The sequence below is a fragment of the Lithobates pipiens genome, unplaced genomic scaffold (genome assembly GCF_037356315.1).
Source record: "Lithobates pipiens isolate NorthernLeopardFrog02 unplaced genomic scaffold, aLitPip1_a1.2 Scaffold_27, whole genome shotgun sequence".
In the NCBI taxonomy this organism is placed as follows: Eukaryota; Metazoa; Chordata; class Amphibia; order Anura; family Ranidae; genus Lithobates; species Lithobates pipiens.
Genome location: NW_027507788.1, coordinates 13,533,459 through 13,553,553, shown reverse-complemented (window position 1 = coordinate 13,553,553; position 20,095 = coordinate 13,533,459). Strand labels below are relative to the sequence as shown.

General features: G+C 46.1%; 1 protein-coding gene across 1 annotated transcript in view; it reads right to left on the bottom strand.

The window, feature by feature from the left end:
• LOC143933360 (sushi, nidogen and EGF-like domain-containing protein 1) overlaps positions 1 to 15,240 on the bottom strand; it is a 41,827-nt gene extending 26,587 nt beyond the window's left edge. The window contains exon 1 of the mRNA XM_077456227.1: positions 15,170 to 15,240. Within this exon, the coding sequence (XP_077312353.1) occupies positions 15,170 to 15,240 (71 nt within the window). The remainder of the gene's footprint in view (positions 1 to 15,169) is intronic.
• Between the last annotated feature and the right edge of the window lie 4,855 nt (positions 15,241 to 20,095).

The following is a 20,095-nucleotide window of genomic DNA, read 5'->3' as shown; positions in this document are numbered from 1 at the left end:
TTACCCAATCCTCTGCCACTTCAAAATGTTTCTTCTCCCCCATGTGAAGTCTATGGTTCTGAAGTCATCAAAACCAATCCATAGCCCTGCATTGGAAGTGAGGAATCCATGGGACAGTCCACTGGCAAAGCATAGGGGAGCACCAAATGCTGGGGGAGCAGAGGATCTGGTAATTAAAAGTGCTTTCCCTCTCCCCTAAACTAAACAGCAGTCAGTTCCAGCAGTACAGGAGCAGCCCCAGTGCAAGGAAGATTATTGCCATTTCCAGGAGACGGACTTTAAGCTTGCCATACACTGATAGAATGTTGGCCAGTTCATGAGGAACCAGGCAAAATTTGTTGGGAAGGTGGCCCTGTTGGCCTCCTTCCACCTGGCATCCCTCGACTGAAAAATTGAATGAGCCAGAATGGAAAATTAGCAGCTGACTAGCAACTGCATCCAATCAGATTCAGCCACTGCCAGGTATTTTGACAGGCAGAGGGGCCAACTGCCAAAATACAAAAGCCGCAGGAGATTTGTCCATCCATGCTGTTAGGATGGAGGAATCTGTATGATGAAAGATCCTGCTGGATTGTTGAGCTTCAGGTTTCAGGGGTATTGGGGTGCAGTGTCTGGGTTGTTGGGGTACAGTGTTTGGATTGTTGGGTTTCAGGGTCAGGAGTGTTGGAGTGCAATGTTTGGGGTGTTGGGGTACAGTGTATGTATTGTTGAACATCAGATTCAGGGGTATTGGGGTACAGTGCCTGGGTTGTTGAACTTCATGGTCAGTGGGGTTGGGGTACAGTGTCTATAAAGTAATTTTGGATCTGTAATGTTTGGATTGTTGAGCTTCAGAGGCAGTGGTGATGGGGTGCATTGTCTGTGATGTTGGATTGTTGAGCTTCAGGGTTGGTGGTTGCAGTGTCTGAGGAGTTAAGGTGTAGTGTCTGGGGTGTTGGGGGGAGTTTCAGCCTAGATTGTAGATTGATTGTTTTCTAGATTGTTGAGCTTCGGGGTCAGTGGCGTTTGGGGTGCAGTGTCAGGGGTGGAGGGGTGGAGTGTCTGAGGTGTTGAGGTGTAGTGTCTAGATTGTTGAGCTTCGGGGTCAGTGGTGTTTGCGTACAGTGTCTGGGGTGGAGGGGTGTAGTGTCTGAGGAGTTGAGATGTCGTTTTCTGGATTGTTGAGATTCAGGGTCAGTGGTGTTTGGATGCAGTGTCAGGGGTGGAGGGGTGCAGTGTCTGAGGTGTTGAGGTGTAGTGTCTAGATTGTTGAGTTTCGGGGTCAGTGGTGTTTGGGTGCAGTGTCAGGGGTGGAGGGGTTTAGTGTCTGAGGTGTTGAGGTGTAGTGTCTAGATTGTTGAGCTTTGGGATCAGTTGTGTTTGGGTACAGTGTCTGGGGTGGAGGGGTGTAGTGTCTAGATTGGGATGAAGGGGTGTAGTGTCTGAGGAGTTGAGGTTTAGTGTCTAGATTGTTGAGTTTCAGGGTCAGTGGTGTTTGGGTGCAGTGTCTGGGGTGGAAGGGTGCAGTGTCTGAGGTGTTGAGGTGTAGTGTCTAGATTGTTGAGCTTCAGGATCAGTGGTGTTTGGGTACAGTGTCTGGGGTGGAGGGGTGTAGTGTCTAGATTGGGGTGAAGGGGTGTAGTATCTGAGGTGTTGAGGTGTAGTGTCTAGATTGTTGAGTTTCAGGGTCAGTGGTGTTTGGGTGCAGTGTCAGGGGTAGAGGGGTGCAGTGTCTAGATTGGGGTGAAGGGGTGTAGTGTCTGAGGTGTTGAGGTGTAGTGTCTAGATTGTTGAGTTTCGGGGTCAGTGGCGTTTGGGTGCAGTGTCTGGGGTGGAGGGGTGTAGTGTCTGAGGTGTTAAGGTGTAGTGTCTAGATTGTTGAGCTTCGGGGTCAGTGGTATTTGGGTACAGTGTCTGGGGTGGAGGGGTGCGGTGTCTGAGGAGTTGAGATGTAGTGACTGGATTGTTGTGCTTTGGGGTCAGTGGTGTTTGGGTGCAGTGTCAGGTATGGAGGGATGCACTGTCTGAGGTGTTTAGATGCAGTGTCTGGATTGTTGAGTTTCGGGGTTAGTGGTGTTTGGGTGCAATGTCAGAGGTGGAGGGGTGCAGTGTCTGAGGAGTTGAGGTGTAGTGTCTGGATTGTTGAGCTTCAGGGTTAGTGGATTTGGCATGTAGTGTCTGGGGTGTTGAGGTGCAGAGTCTGGGGCGTTAAGGTACTGTGTCTACGGAGTTGAGCTTCAGGATCAATGGTGTTGGGGTGCAGGGAGGTTCAGAGTCAGGGGTGCAGGAGAGTACAGTGGTAAGGGTGCTGGGTGACAATGAGATGCACTTTCAGGCTTCAGAGAGTTATTTATAGCCCCTAATACCAAAGCACCCTTCTTTTAAGCCTGCAGTAAAGCTTTGTTCACTGAGTGCCACGTGGCGTAGGCTTCTGGACGGCATTGCCCCTTGATCTAAGCTAAGTGCAATGGTGTTTAGTTAGCAAGGGGAAGGAGGTCATTAGGATAAAAGTCTAATGCCGCGTGCACACGACCGGACTTAGGTCCGACAGACTTTCGACGGAGTTCTGACGGAGTTCTGACAGAGTTCTGACGGACTTTCCGAATGAACGGACTTGGCCACACACAATCACACCAAAGTCCGACGGATTCGAACGTGATGACGTACGACCGGACTAGAATAAGGAAGTTCATAGCCAGTAGCCAATAGCTGCCCTCGCGTCAGTTTTTGTCCGTCGGACTAGCATACACACGAGCGGATTTCTCGGTAGGAACTGGGTCCGGCGGAGTTCTGGCGGAAAAATTTGAAACATGTTCCATTTCTAAAGTCTGTCAGACTTTTGCAAATCAAAAGTCCGCTGCAGCCCACACACGATCGAATGGTCTGCCGGAATCATTCCGTCTGACTTTTGATGTTGAAAAGTCTGGTTGTGTGTACGCGGCATAACTCTAAGCAAAACTTTTTTTATTTGTTATCCCACAGGAACTTGGGGGGCGTCCCCCTCGCTGCCTTCCGCCACTGTTCCCGGGGGGCCTCCCATCCCACTGGGAGACCCAATCTGCGATCCGGCACTTCCACCGGCTAGAAAGAGACTGAATTAAAGCTGGCTTAGTTCCAGTCTCCTATGTGTATACACAGAAGCGACGTCGTCACCTTCGGTTTACTCGGCAGCCAATGGCGCAGAATTAAAAAAAAAACTGCAATATTCAGAATCGTTGTTTTTGGCGATCTGAATACTTTGAAGTGCAAAGGAGGGATTTGGGGTCTTTCAGACCCCCCGATCCTTTCATAAAGAGTAGCTGTCACCACCTACTACTGTCACAAGTGATGACAGAGAATGACAGAGAATTGTAAAATATAAATAAATAAATAAGGAAAAAAAAAAATGAATGCGCCCCCCATCCCCGTGACCTCTCATATAAGAAAGCGCATATATAAGTCGCGCCTGCATATGTAAACGGTGTTCAAATCCCACATGTGAGGTATTGCCACGATCGTCAGAGCGAGAGCAATAATTCTAGCACCAGACATCCTCTGTAACTCTAACTTGGTAACCGCTAAAAAAATATAAAGCATTGCCTATGGACATTTTTAGGTACCGTCGTTTTTTCGCCATTCCACAAGTGTGCGCAATTTCAAAGCATGACATGTTAGGCATCTATTTACTCGGCGTAACATCGTCTTTCACATCATACAAAAAAAAAAAAATGGGCTAACTTTTTCCTTTCTTTTTTTTAAATTCATGAAAGTCTATCTTTTCCCAAAAAATTGTGTTTGAAAGACCGCTGTGCAAATATTGTAAAATATTGCAACGATCACCATTTTATGCTCTAGGGTGTCTATGTCTATATATATATATATATATATATATATATATATATATATATATATATATATATATATATATATATATATAAAATGTTTGGGGGTTCTAAGTAATTTACTAGCAAAAAATAGGGATTTTAACTTGCATGCAAAAAATCTCAGAAATAGCCTTATGCCGCGTACACACGGTCGAACTGTTTGACGTACTTAGTCCGTTGAAACACATTTCAGCGGACAATCCGCTCGTGTGTGGGCTTCAGCTGACTTTTTCAGCGTGCAGTCCGGAGTACTAAGAATTTCGGTTTTTCCAAAAATCTTTCCGTCGTACTTTGGTTTCAGCGGACAATACGGTCGTCAGTATGCTAGTCCGACGGACTAAGAATGGCGCATGCCCAGAAAGGATTTACAGGGCTTTGCTGTGTCTTGGACTTCCTATTTCTAGTCCCGTCGTACGTGCTGTACATGTCATCGCGCAAGCTTTCGACGGACTGTTTGTGTATCCGTGTGTGGTCAAGTCCGTTCAGTGGAAAGTACGCCGGATTGTCCGTCGGATTGTCCGTCGGATTGTATGACGGACTAAGTACGTCAAGCAGTTCGACCGTGTGTACGCGGCATTAGTCATGAAAGGGTTAAATCAGAGTCGGCACAGTCCCCTTTTAAAGTGTAAGGGAACCCTGCAAGTTCAGATGTAAATGGGAAACTCTGCGTATTCAGATGTAAAGCGTAACTCTTGTTATCTAATCATAAAATATATGTATAGTGTATACTAAAAAAAAAAAAAAAAATTGCTGTGCGCTGCTAAATTTGCTAAAGTCTTTGGCTTTGACTTGAAGAAAAGGCGGCAACCCTACCCAAGATGTCAGGAAGGAGTCCTGCTGCAGGACCATAATCAAGGGCCCCTCTATGGGAGCAAAGGACCCCCGGATCATTGGAAAAGGACCCAGGACCAGAGGTCAGGGGAGCCCTTCATACTTCCTTGCACCGGGGCCCTCGTGGTTCTAGTTACATCTCTGCTCCTAGCTCTGTTTTTTTTTTTTTTAACCTTTTGTACAGTTATACTTTAACCAGAAATAATAGCAGGAGTGAGATTTTAGAAGTGATAACAGATCTCAGCAATAATTTATCCTGTCTGTGATTGAATGTAGTTTTACTTGTTCCACCTCCAAAGATAAAAAAAAAAAAGTTTTGTTACTGGAAAAACGAGATGCCAAAGTCACAAAGTTTATATTGTTTTCTCTGGGTATTTCTGCTTTCTCTTGTTCTTGGGAAAATTGTGGAATCTGAGATGGTAGAAAATAAACATAGGGGTTGGATTACTAAAGGCATGTTGTTCCAGAGCTTATTCAGTGAGAGGAAACTCTACCGACTTCTATCATTGAATCATGTGCAAGCAAAAAGGCTGCTTTTCTTTTTAATTTTCTTGCAAGTGTTTGGGTATTCTTTGCAAAGTGAAGCTTCACGCAGGGGGTGGACTAGCAACACTCAGGGCCCCCAGACAGCCATGTACTGGCCATTGAGACTACAGGGAGTTTCCCGGTGGGCCGATGGCTCAGTGGGCCGGTTTCAGTGACAAAGTAATGGCTGCGCGGCTCGCCCCTCAACTTCACACAGTGATGTGAGAAAGATGAGAAAAATACAGAGGAGAATAAGTGAAATAATAAAAGAGGTTAGTGAGGAATCCTTATGTTATGCTACTTATGTTTTTTTTCACAATTACGTATAGTTTTATATACTGTTTTTGTGCTTGTTTGCAAAATTAAAGTGGGCTGGTCTGGATGAAGTCCAGGGCCAAATTTTTGTCCCAGTCCAGCCCTGCCCCCAGACCAAATAAAGCAAGGGCCCCCTGTCAGACCCCACCCCTGACCCCACCCCTACAACCTCTCCCTTTTTTTATGCGACCTGGGGGTTATCTTTCTCTTACAGTGTTCATTAGACAGTCTGTTAGAAAGCGTCCCCTCCAGGCCCCATTAAAGACTACAATAGAGTCGAATGGAACCTGGAAGGGGATCTCTCTCTAACAATGTCCAGGACCCATTAGAGCAGTGTCGGCTGGTGTTTTTTTTTTGGGGGGGCAGCCAACAACCAGCCCCATCCCTCCAATCTGCCGGTCAGTCCGGCACTTACCCCATCTAGGCAGTGAGCAACGGGCAGAAGGCACCAAGCAGCGGCTCCTGTGTCCCTTTCCTCCATCACAGCAGCTGTGCATCTCCTCAGCTCCTCCTAGGTGTCCAATAGGATCGCCTATCCTTTCAGCCAATCGGGTGACGGGGGTCAGACCCACTTCCTGATCAGTCAGGTGGAGGATCTGTGTTAGAATAGTGAATATTTATTAGCTATTCTAACACACCTGAGTAGGCTGTGAACGCATTCTACGCCCCCGGGTCCACCCTATTTTGAGGTCTATTAGAGCCTTTGGGGATATGCAGACTGAAGAAGATGACTTTGAGAGAAGGTGGGCAGCACAGTGGCCTAACGGTTAGCTCTTCTGCCTTGCACTGGCAGAAGATCTATCCTGGCTGTGTGATGCTAGCTGCATTGGTTTGCATGTTCTCCTTGGGCTTCTTCTGTACGCCAAAGACATGCCGGTAGGTTAGATTAGGTTCCTGTCTAAGTTGGCCCTAGTATATGTTAGATAGATTGTAAGCTCCTTTAGGGCAGGGGCTGATGTGAATATACCTATAATAATTAAAAGATGAAATCACTTGAGCACCTGGTTTGACGGTCAAATGATATTGACTTACTGCTGCTCTGTTTGTCCTATGTTTGGTGTATGGCACCTGAAGGACCACTTTGGTCTTACTTTGGGAGCTGCGTTGCCAAAAGCCTTGTGTTTCAAGACATGGACCCCTAAGGCCATATAGAAGGAAAACAAGCAGTTGGGATCTAGCTCAGTAGAATCTATTTTGGAACGCAAACTTTGATGATGTCAGGCTACCCATACTCACCAGCGACTCGGAGTCCCTGCCAGGCTCGAGTACTCTTACTAGCTCTTGAAGCTGATTGTTTTTTCTTTTTTTTTGTGTCATCTTGCCCAGGCTCAGGAAAGCCAAAAAACTAGATTAAAGGCATGTCCGATTTAAAGGGTAATTCAACTTTTGTAAAGAAAAAACAATTCGCTAACAAACTGGGCTATTAGTGTACATTGCACGGGTTTTAACAAACTTTGTAGAAGATTCTTACCTTTAGTTGCTCTGAAGAAATAGCTGTTTTCTTTACCATGTGTTCAATACACCAAAGTGTAGGGAGGGCCTAAGTTAGGTACCTTGTTTGGGAGGAATCATTCACGCAGAATGTGATACACTGAGGTATTTTATGTAAAGTTGAGCAGGCTTATTAGTACAACAGATTTACCAGTGTTTTGCACTTGATACCACAGTATAGTGAGTAATCAGCCTCAGCAATAGTCAAAACATGTTACCAGAGGGCGGTTTCAGCTATCTGAGGTAGTGTTCCTTGGCAGTATACCCAGGAACGTAACTATAGGGGGTGCAGCAGTCGCGACCGCAACCGGGCCCTGTGATGCAGGGGGCCCATGCAGCCCCCTCTACATATGGCAGCTAGGGGTACCAGTGCACCATGCACACGGGTGGCTGGAGGTGGAGAGTGACTAGCAGAGCTCCATGCTCGACTATCGCACTGGCTGCTCTTTAGTTTTGCATTCCCCGCATGACTGTGTCCTCAGCCGGCTCATCCGAGTACCCCTCTCCTGCTCCATGCATTGCTGCTCAGTCCGATGTCTGTTCTCCCCAGCCAGAGTCCCGCCCCCCCGAGTCCGGCCCACACTGCACTGCATACTTCTCCCGGGTAAACAAACTTTAAGCACACAGATGCAGTGCAGCCCTATGAGAGCCCCCCGGAGGACACTGCAGGCTTGTCTGCCAGCCCCCCTCCTCCCCCGTCATACACAGATGATGAAAGGTCTTTCTGGGAGATATGCTGATCGCCCGTCCAGCACACTGGATGGAGCCCAGGCCAACATGGATGAGTGCGCGGCCTGCAGCTTGGTCATGGTGAGTGAGAGGACCCCATCCCTCACACACCATTACATACCCCCTCCATCTCCCCCTGGGGACAGGGACCCCTTCTCACATGGGGACGGGGACCCCATCCTGCCTAGGGACAGTCCCCCAATGGGGCACCTAAAAATTTAAAAAAATTAAATAAACAAAAACTACTGATACCAGTGGTGGAACTACAGGGCTCACAAAGGTCATACTTGTGACCACGCCCTGGAGTTTCACCGCCGGACTCGGAGGGAAGGGCCCTGGTTGGGGTTCAGGGGGGCCCTTCGTGGTTTCTTGCATCAGGGCCCTGAAGGTTCTAGTTACGCCACTGAGTATACCGATGGTATTCTGAAAATCTTCTCTAGCTCCGTGCTACCAGCATGAAAGTACTGGTGAAGAAGCCTTTCTTGAGCTTTCCCTGCTTGGCTGGAACCTTTCCCTATTCTGGAGAATGTCCTTCACTAGTGGGTTCCCATCCCTGTCCAAACACTTGCCCAAAAGGGCACCAAACCGATATGAGTTTGCCTATTTAAAATTTCCCCTCACCCAAGATGGCTTCCAAGTTCTCCCGGGAATTCCGTGTCCAATCAGACAACTCCTTCTCTTGAGGCACTGGATGGAATCTCGAAGGGGCCAATTCCTGTTCCAGTCCCGTTCTTTCAGTTAGAAGACAAACTGCACCTGCCTACAAATGATTTAGAGGACGCCTCTAAGTTGCCACATTTAAAGTGTATGGTGCTGCACTGTTAATAATAATATTCAAGTGTAATATAACAACAATATATAAAACAAAAAAAGAATTGCAAAAATGTGGATAAAGTGCTGCATGCTTGAAATGACAGTATGAAATGTGATCAAATCCAAGATAAATATAAATCGAACAGAGGATTACACAACGTAGATAAAGTGCTACGTGCTAAAAGTGACAATATGAAATGTGATAAAGTCTAAATTATATAGACAAATGTCCTAAATCGATGAATGTATAATGGAGGGGGGATGAAAAACAAGTGCTGGATTCCTTCTAAGCCCCTGTACACACGTTCGGAAATTTCAACGGAAAATGTCCGATCAGACCTTGTTGTCAGATAATCCGACCATGTGTGGGCTCCATCTGACTTTTTCTATCGGAATGTTCGACCAACAAAGTTTGAAAGCTAGATATAAAATTTTCCGACAACATGATCCGATCGGACTCGTTTGTAGAGAATTCCGATCGGACAAAGTGCTACGCATGCTCAGATCAAATCACGAGACCAAAGCTATTGGCTATTAGCCTGAACGTAGTCCCGTCGTAACGAACGAACGTCATTACGTTCCGAATGATCGGATTTTCCGACAACTTTGTCCGACCGTGTGTATGCAACACCAGTTTCGGACAAAATCCGTCTGAAAAAATCCAACGGATTTTGTTGTCGGAATATCCAACCGTGTGTACAAGGGCTAACACTCTGTGCAAAAATTAAGCAGTATATACAGTGACCAGGGGCGTAACTAGAAATCACAGGGCCCCATAGCAAAATGTTGTATGGGCCCCCCCCCCCACCCAGGGGCGGATCCAGATTCTAGTCTCGGGAGGGGCACTGATAGAAAATACTTTTATGGGGGCAATTTATTGGGGCAATGGCTGATGTTGGCGCTTCAATTATCACGGCACCATTTGTGTTATGGTGTCAGGATGATTGAAACACATTATTTCTATTATTGCATTGTTATAGAAAATTAAATAGTTCAACTCACCATAATGCAGAATCAGTGGGAGCCTCGAGTGTGTCACCTGCCACCAGATGCAGATTGTCACTTGTCACAAGTTGCGGATTGTCCACCTGCCACCCATTGTGGATTGTCCACTTGCCACGTGACCTGCCACACATTGCAAATCGTCCACTTTCCACGTCACCTGCCACACATTGGGGATTGTCCACTTGCCACGTCACCTGCCACACATTGCGGATTGTCCACTTGCCACGTGGCCTGCCACCCATTGTGGATTGTCCACTTGCCACATCACCTGCCACACATTGTGGATTGTCCATTTGCCACGTCACCTGCCACCCATTGCGGTTTGTCCATTTGCCACGTTACCTGCCACCCACTGCGGATTGTCCATTTGCCATGTCACCTGCCACCCATTGCAGTTTGTCCACTTGCCACGTGACCTGCCACACATTGCGGATTGTTCACTTGCCACGTCACCTGCCACACATTGTGGATTGTCCATTTGCCACGTCACCTGCCACAAGTTTCAGATTGTCCCCTTGCCACGTCACATGCTACACATTGCAGATTGTCCATTTGCCACGTCACCTGCCACACATTGCGGATTTTCCACTTGCCACGTCACCTGCCACACATTGTGGATTGTCCATTTGCCACGTCACCTGCCACAAGTTTCAGATTGTCCCTTGCCACGTCACATGCTACACATTGCAGATTGTCCATTTGCCATGTCACCTGCCATCCATTGCGGATTGTCCATTTGCCATGTCACCTGCCACACATTGCGGATTTTCCACTTGCCATGTCACCTGCCATCCATTGCGGATTGTCCATTTGCCATGTCACCTGCCACACATTGCGGATTTTCCACTTGCCATGTCACCTGCCATCCATTGCGGATTGCCCATTTGCCATGTCACCTGCCACACATTGCGGATTTTCCACTTGCCATGTCACCTGCCATCCATTGCGGATTGTCCATTTGCCATGTCACCTGTCACACATTGCGGATTGTCACTTTGCCATGTCACCTGTCACACATTGCGGATTGTCACTTTGCCATGTCACCTGTCACACATTGCGGATTGTCACTTTGCCATGTCACCTGTCACACATTGCGGATTGTCACTTTCCTGTTAAAGTCGCTCTGTTTGCCAGTCTGAGTCAGGCAGCAGAGAGAGGATGTAATCTCTGCTGCCTGCACAGTGAGTGAGAGCGGAGCTGGCAGTTTGCAGGGCGGGCGCCGGGCGGTGAGAGATGATGTCATCTCTCTGCCCCGCCACCCGCTGATTGGCCAGCCACTAAGCCTCCCCGCAGCTTCCCCAACAACCCCCCGCCGCCGCCGAGTCACCTGGCTGTTTTCGCTCGTACAGTCAGTGTGACTGTACGAGCGCCGAGCGGACAAGGAGCTCGGCGGCTCACCTGCCGCCCGCTCACCGGGCCCTCCTCAGCTGCGGGCCCCGTAGCGACCGCACGGGTCGCTATGGTGGTAGTTCCGCCACTGACAGTGACTATTCCTCTTCTGTGCAAAACACCTCAGTGCAGGGTGGCACCTTACCTTACAGCTGTAAGGTAACAGCATACGCAGATAATAATGGAGATCCTGGATGGTGAACTGAATCACGCTGTGGGCTTCTTATAGATAGCGTATGGTGGTAATCATCTAGGGGACCTCTTTATCCTGATAGATGGTTCTTACTACGATAATGTATATCAACTTCCTCTGTGCCAGTAAGTGGTATCCCTCCCCAAGTTGATCCATATGCGATATGGAGGAAAAAGAGGATTCCAGATAGTGTAGTAGGTAAAAAAACAAATACTTTATTTCTAAAAAAAAAAAACAGGGGCGGCACAGTGGTGTAGTGGGTAGCACTCTCACCTAGCAGTAAGAAGGGTCACTGGTTCAAATCCCAACCATGACACTACCTGCCTGGAGTTTGCATGTTCTCCCTGTGCCTGCGTGGGTTTCCTCCAGGTACTCCGGTTTCCTCCCACAATCCAAAGACATGCAGGTAGGTTAATTGGCTTCTGTCCAAAAATTGGCCATAGTATATGAATGGGGAACTTGGATTGTGGGGACCAATGTGAGTATGCAATGTACAGGGATAGGGACAATTGTGGACACTCACTCAGGTTGAACTGGATGGACTGGTGTCTTTATTCAACCTTACAAACTATGAAGCTGTGGTACTCATATCACAAATAATAGGTAAGAGCTATTCACCATGAGCAGCGAGCTCGCACGCTGACGTCACTTCTGGTGCCTGTCTGTCCCAAAGCGTAGCATTACGCCCATATGACATCATCAGGGGATGAAGTCACGTGGTCTTTCCCTGATGAAGTCATGTGGCCAAGGCGCTGGGACAGACAGGCATCGGAAGTAACGTCAGCGTGTGAGCTTGCCGCTCGTGATGAATAGCTCTTACCTATCGTTTGTGATGTGAGTACCACAGCTGTTTTTTTGCATATGCTGTTACCTTACAGCTGTAAGGTAAGGGCCGCCTTGTGTGTTCCTCTTCTGTGTTTTGCACAGAAGAGGAAAAGTCACAGTATATACTGCTTCTATTTGTTAGAAGGAATCTAGCACCTGTTTTTCACTCCCCCTCCATAATACATTCATTGATTTAGGACATTTGTCTATATAGTTACATAGTAGGTGAGGTTGAAAAAAGACGCAAGTCCATCAAGTCCAACCTATGTGTGTGATTATATGTCAGTATTACATTGTATATCCCTGTATGTTGCGGTCGTTCAGGTACTTCTCTAATAGTTTCTTAAAACTATCGATGCTCCCCACTGAGACCACCGCCTGTGGAAGGGAATTCCACATCCTTGCCACATTTACAGTAAGGAACCCTCTACGTAGTTTAAGTTTAAACCTCTTTTCTTCTAATTTTAATGAGTGGCCAAGAGTCTTGTTAAACTCCCTTTTGCGAAAAACTTTTATCCTTATTGTGGGGTCGCCAGTACGGTATTTTTATATTGAAATCATATCCCCTCTCAAGCGTCTCTTCTCCAGACAGAATAAGTTCAGTGCTCGCAACCTTTCCTCATAATAATATCCTCCAGACCCTTTATTAGCTTTGTTGCCCTTCTTTGTACTCACTCCATTTCCAGTACATCCTTCCTGAGGACCGGTGCCCAGAACTGGACAGCATACTCCAGGTGCGGCCGGACCAGAGTCTTGTAGAGCGGGAGAATTATCATTTTATCTCTGGAGTTGATCCCCTTTTTAATGCCAATATGCTTTGTTAGCAGCAGCTTGGCATTGCATGCCATTGCTGAGCCTATCATCTACTAGGACCCCCAGGTCCTTATCCATCCTAGATTCCCCCAGAGGTTCTCCCCCCAGTCTATAGCTTGCATTCATATTTTTGCCACCCAAATGCATTATTTTACATTTTTTCGACATTGAACCTCATTTGCCATGTAGTTGCCCACCCCATTAATTTGTTTCAGATCTTCTTGCAAGGTTTCCACATTCTGCGGAGAAGTTATTGTCCTGCTTATCTTAGTATTGTCCGCAAATACAGAGATTGAACTGTTTATCCCATCCTCCAGGTCGTTTATGAACAAATTAAATAGGATTGGTCCCAGCACAGAACCCTGGGGGACCCCACTACCCACCCCCGACCATTGTGAGTACTCCCCATTTATCACCACCCTCTGAACTCGGCCTTGTAGCCAGTTTTCAATCCATGTACTCACCCTATGGTCCATGCCAACGGACCTTATTTTGTACAGTAAATGTTTATGGGGAACTGTGACAAATGCTTACATATAATTTGGACTTTTTCACATTTCATATTGTCACTTTTAGCATGTAGCACTTTATCTTCGTTGTGTAATCCTCTGTTTGATTTATATTTATCTTGGATTTTATCACGTTTCATACTGTCATTTCAAGCCCACAACACTTTATCCACGTTTTTGCAATTCTTTGTTTGTTATATATATTGTTGTTACTTTACACTTGAATATTATTATTAACAGTGCAGCCCCATTCACTTCATATATTTTTCTGTTGTGGCTATGGACTGACCATTTGTGTTTGCAGCAGTTAGGAATTTACCCTCTTTCTCTGGTAGCGCGGGAATATATATACTCTTTTAAGCTGCCATATTGCATTGAATTTTCCAGAAAATTATAATGGCTGCAGATTGAAAAGGAAAGTGAAGTTTTAATAACATTAAATTCAAAAATTTTAAGCAATTGTGCAATATATGTCAGCCTCTCTCAACCTTTTTATCCCAGAGGAAGCCATGAAATAATGTAATATTTCAGGGAACTCCTGGTAAGCTTAGTCGATTGAGGGCCATTGGGAAAATGCTCCTTACACTGGTGGTGGTAAGTGGGAAGAATGCCCCCTAATGCCGCGTACACACGACCGGACTTTCTGACAGCAAAGGTCTGACAGAACGAGTCCGTCGGACAATTCGATCTTGTGTGGGCTCCATCGGACCTTTGCTTGGCAAAAATCCGGTGGACTTTAGAAATAAAACATGTTTTACATTTTTCCACCGGAACTCCGCCAGACCGAGAAATCTGTTTGTGTGTATGCTAGTCCGACGGACAAAAACTGACGCTAGGGCAGCTATTGGCTACTGGCTATGAACTTCCTTATTCTAGTCCAGTTTTACGTCATCACATTCGAATCCGTCGGACTTTGGTGTGATTGTGTGTGGCCAAGTCCGTTCATTCGGAAAGTCCGTCGGAACTCCGCCAAAACTCAGTCGGAAAGACCGCCAGACCTAGTCCCTCGAAAAGTCCTGTTGTGTGTACGTAGCATTACAGTAATGAGTCACAACTAAATAAATGTGAGGAGGTGAATGAGTTCCAAAAAGGTCAGTCCAACCAAGTGGGGGTTCTACCCAAACTGGAAAGGCGATGACAACTGAAACAATGTGACATCCGTAGACTGATAATATCCAAGAATAGTAGAAATGGTTACTCTTACCAGATCCCATGGAGGCATGGATACCGCGATCAGCGGTTCGGCAAAGATGTTCAAGGGGGTCCTTAGCAGCCTTCAGAAGCCAGGGAAACTCTTGATTGGAATCAGGTTGGCAGAGACGGCACAGAGACCATGGAGGCCAGAATGAAGCAGTCAAGCAAAAAAATCGGACATATGTATGCAAAAAAAGAAGGGAAGCACTCAGAAGCTCCTGCCCCGGGCTGCCGAAATTCACACTTCTCTCCTCCGGGAGATGGCCAAAAATATATGCAGTCATGCCACTGGCTCTGCCAAGTGGTGTTGGACCTGGAACCATGCACACACCATCACATAGGAGGTCTGTTAGCCATAACTCAAGGATTCCCTAGCCACCACTGGAGGAACCCTAGAGTTCCATGGAACACTGGTTGAGAATGGCTGATTTGTTATTATAAACATTTTTATTTGCTATAATTTTTGAACAAGAAAGTGGAGTTACCCAATAAGTCTAAACTAAAATCCATTAAGGATTTGTCATTCTGTTCAGCCAGTCTCCTGATTTACACACCGACCTCTACTACATCAGCTAATTAATTAGCCCCGCTTTCCACAATTTGACCATGACATTGAGCGAAGGTGTACAATTTGAGCCAAGGGCCGTTCCAAAGCTGCAGTTAACAAGGAAAATGTTCCCGGTATATATTTTTACCCACATCCTACTTTGGCTTTGCCAAAACATTCTTTGTCACATGAAATTCCCCTTCGAAGTAACTTTACCATTCTCGTTGCATATTTATTGAACGCCAGCATGGAACAGAAATATTTTGTATATCCATGCTTGAATGCACACAGGCGCACGTGCACAGAGAAAGTAAAGAAAGTGACCTTGTGGAAAAAGTCCATCTCACTTGCCGGTTATCGCTGCATTCCAGATAAATCTGGTTAGAATGTGAAAACATATATTCGAAGATGATAAACATAAACATGACTTTGCCGCGAGGGAGCTAAAAGAACATTACCATGATTGGTGGTACTCACAGATAGGGACCACAAAAATGGAGGCCAATTAAAGTGTAATGTAATTCCCGAAAATGAACTTTTCTTATTTGCTTCCCCTTGGCTCTGCTGCCCCTGGCTCTTTAAGAGAATCGTAAATGCTGGCGGATTGGCATTGTGATTATGTGATGGCTGTGATTGGCTGTCACAGTGGTCATATGATCAGAAGCTGCCCATGACATTTTAGTGGCTGTGCTGGGAGCACACAGTGAGCTTACTCTCAGTGCAGAAAAGCCATTCCCAATGGTTGCATCAATGCAGCTCCTTGACGTTAAAGCCCACTTGTCCAGCAGCCACATAAGTGTGAACAGGTGGGTGGGGACAGGTTAAACATGCCATTGAAAGCATTTTGCTATATCTGTTTGATAAGTAAAAAAAATAACAGTTGATGATCCTGCTGGAAATCTTGTGAGCTGATAACTTTCCGTGCTAACTTCTATCCGGTACATTGTATTCAGCTATCCCCGTGAAATATAGAGTTCCTTGAAAAAGTATTCATACCCCATTGAAATGTTCCACATTTTGGCATGTTACGACCAAAAATGTAAATGTATATTATTGTGATTTTATGTGATAGACCAACACAAAATTGTGAAGTGGAAGGAAAATGATAAATGTTTTTCAAAAATCTTTACAAATAAATATGTGAAAAGTGTGGGGAGCATTTGTATTCAGCCCCCCTTGTACTCTGATACCCCTAACTAAAATCTAGTGGAACCAATTACTTTCAGAAGTCACCTAATTAATAGAGTCCACTTGTGTGTAATTTAATCTCAATATCAATAGAGCTGTTCTGTGAAGCCCTCAGAAATTAGTTTGAGAACCTTAGTGAACAAACAGTATCATGAAGGCCAAGGAACACACCAGGTCAGGGATAAAGTTGTGGAGAAGTATTAAGCAGAGTTAGGTTCTAAAAAAATATCTTAAGCTTTGAACATCTCACAGAGCTCTGTTCAATCCATCATCCGAAAATGGAAAGAGTATGGCACAACTGCAAACCTACCAAGACATGGCCGTCCGCCTAAAATGACAGGCCGGCCAAGGAGAGCATTCATCAGAGAAGCAGCCAAGAGGCCCATGGTAACTCTGGAGGAGCTGCAGAGATCCACAGCTCAGGTGGGAGAATCTGTCCACAGGACAACTATTAGTCATGCACTCCACAAATCTGCCCTTTATGGAAGAGTGGCAAGAAGAAAGCCATAAGAAGTCCCATTTGTAGTTTGTGAGAAGCCATGTGGGGGACACAGCAAACATGTGGAAGAAGGTGCTCTGGTCAGATAAGAACAAAATGTAACTTTTTGGTCTAAAAGCAAAATGCTTTGTGTGTCTGAAAACTAACACTATACATCACCCTGAACACACCATCCCCTCTGTAAAACATGGTGGTAACAACTAGGGGTGCACCGAATGGGTTTTTTGGTGCCGAAACCAATACCGAAAATGAAAAATACACTAGGACGAAAACCGATTCCGAAACTGACCGATACCGAAAATGACTGTTTTTAAAAAATATTTTTATACAGGAGATGGTCAGAGACTGGGGACATGGTACAGGAGATGGTCAGAGACTGGGGACATGGTGCAGGAGATGGTCAGAGACTGGGGACATGGTACAGGAGATGGTCAGAGACTGGGGACATGGTGCAGGAGATGGTCAGAGACTGAGGACATGGCACAGGAGGTGGTCAGAGACTGGGAACATGGCAAAGGAGATGGTAAGAGACTGGGGACATGGTACAGAAGGTGGTTAGAGACTGGGGACATGGTACAGGAGATGGTCAGAGACTGGGGGCATGGTACAGGAGATGGTCAGAGACTGGGAACATGGTACAGGAGATGGTCAGAGACTGGGGACATGGCAAAGGAGATGGTCAGAGACTGGGGACATGGTACAGGAGATGGTCAGAGACTGGGGGCATGGTACAGGAGATGGTCAGAGACTGGGGACAAGGTACAGGAGATGGTCAGAGACTGGGGACATGGTGCAGGAGATGGTCAGAGACTGAGGACATGGCACAGGAGGTGGTCAGAGACTGGGAACATGGCAAAGGAGATGGTAAGAGACTGGGGACATGGTACAGAAGGTGGTTAGAGACTGGGGACATGGTACAGGAGATGGTCAGAGACTGGGGGCATGGTACAGGAGATGGTCAGAGACTGGGAACATGGTACAGGAGATGGTCAGAGACTGGGGACATGGCAAAGGAGATGGTCAGAGACTGGGGACATGGTACAGGAGATGGTCAGAGACTGGGGGCATGGTACAGGAGATGGTCAGAGACTGGGGACAAGGTACAGGAGATAGTCAGAGACTGGGGACAAGGTACAGGAGATGGTTAGCGACTGGCGACATGGTACGGGAGATGGTCAGAGCCTGGCGACATGGTACGGGAGATGGTCAGAAACTGGCAACATGGTACGGGAGATGGTCAGAGACTGCGGACATGATAAAAGAGATAAGTGCAGCCAGTGTTGTCTCCAGTGCAGCCAGTGTTGTCCCCAGTGCAGCCAGTGCTGTCCCCAGTGTAGGGAAGAGAGAGGAGAGCCGCCTCCGCCACCTGGTTGAATAGAGCACCGGGAACATCACAGCTTTAATTTCAATAGCTGTGTGTTCCCCGTCGTGCGCCGTCACATACAGCCCCTCCCCCTTGTCCGGGCACTGTGATAGACAGATCACCCGTCCAATCCTGGGTTCCAATCAAAGTTCCCTTGATGCGTTAGATCAGGGGGGGGGGGCAGGGTCACCCGTACATCACTGGGGAAGCCCGGATTTCCCCTTGCGTCAGAGGGGGCGGGGTCAGGTGGCGGGTGGCCCCGCCCTCCCCAGATAAGAAGTGTGAGAGTGAGGGAGAGATCACCCGTCGCTGGATCAGATCAGCCATCGCTGGACCCCGGAGAGATGATCATCCATCGCTGGATAGCAAGAGTGGATTACCACCGCTGGAATCTTTTTTTATTTATTTTTCATTTTTTAATAAAGGACTTTTCCCAACGGTGTGTGTGTGTTTTTTAACATTCTTTTACACTTTCTTTGTGAAATGGTAGGGGTGCTTTTGTACCCCCTTACCATTTCAAACGGGGGGGCGGGATCTGGGGGCCCCCTTGTTAAAGGGGGCTTCCAGATTCTGATAAGCCCCCCACCCGCAGACCCCCACAACCACCAGCCAGGGTTGTGGGTATGAGGCCCTTGTTTTCATTAACATGGGAACAAGGTGCTTTGAGGGGTCACAGACCCCCAAAGCATCCTCCCAATGTTGAGGGCATGTGGCCTGGCACAGTTCAGGAGGGGGGGCGCTCTCTCGTCCCCCCCTCTTTTCCTGTGGCCTGCCAGGTTGCCTGCTCGGATAAAGGGTCTGGCATGGATTTTTAGGGGGAACTCCACGCCAATTTTTTCTTAAATTTGGCGTGGAGGTCCCCTTAAAATCCATATGTGTCCCATTAGAGAAATTTCCCTTCACTTCCTGCCCTATAACCAAAGCAGGAACTGAGAGGAAATCCCTTCAAAGTAATTTGTCATCAGAACTAGTGTCTCCATTGAAAGGTTTGCCCTCTATTCCTGTTCTAGTGATGACCCAAAATTTGTGATTATCTTTCACCTTAGCTGATAATGTGATAATGTTTATCAGAACAAATAGAAATAGTTAAATATAAGAAAAACATTTTTTATGGTAACATTCATGATAAAGTCACCTGCTGGGTACCCATACTTACATAAAAGTACGAGTGCACACATCAATGCACCCAACGGTCACCTCCAGGTGAGAAAAATCATGGACCAGTTTAGCATGAAGCACACTTAAAAAGGTGAATTTTTTTTTCTTTTATTTATCCTTTACATGATTTTCCCACAAATGCAAAAATGCTTTGGTTGTCTCCTGATGAAGTGGAACCTGATCCATGAAACGCGTAGGGACTCCAGTTCCTAAATACTCCAACTTGAATATGTATTGCATATATACTTCCAGTAGTTCATTTTTAACGTGGCTGCTTTTACAAAACTTTTTCCATCCAAACTGTTTGATTTTGAACTACATATGGAATAAAATGTATATCTGTTTTATGACGTTATTTCTGGCACAACTTAGTAAAGTCCCAGGGGCAATTTATTGTTGGTGTTAGATTTTTTTATTCTACAGGGCCTTCAGAAAATGTATATGTCAGAAACCATGAATCAGACTGAGACAGAAGTACAGTTAACCACTTGACCACTGGGCACTTAAACACCCTTAATAACCAGACCAATTTTCAGCTTTCGGTGCTCTCGCATTTTGAATGACAATTACTCAGTCATGCAACACTGGACCTATATGAAATTTTTGTCCTTTTTTTCACACAAATAGAGCTTTCTTTTGGTGGTATTTAATCACCGCTGGGTTTTTTTTTTTTGTGCTATAAAAGAAAAAATACCGAAAATTCTGTAAAAAAACGAATTTTTCTTTGTTTCTGTTAGAAAATTTAGCAGATTAGTAATTTTTTCTTCATAAATTTTGGCCAAAATTTATACCACTACATATCTTTGGTAAAAATAAGTACAAATTGGTGGATATTATTTGGTCTTTGTGAAAGTTATAGAGTCCAC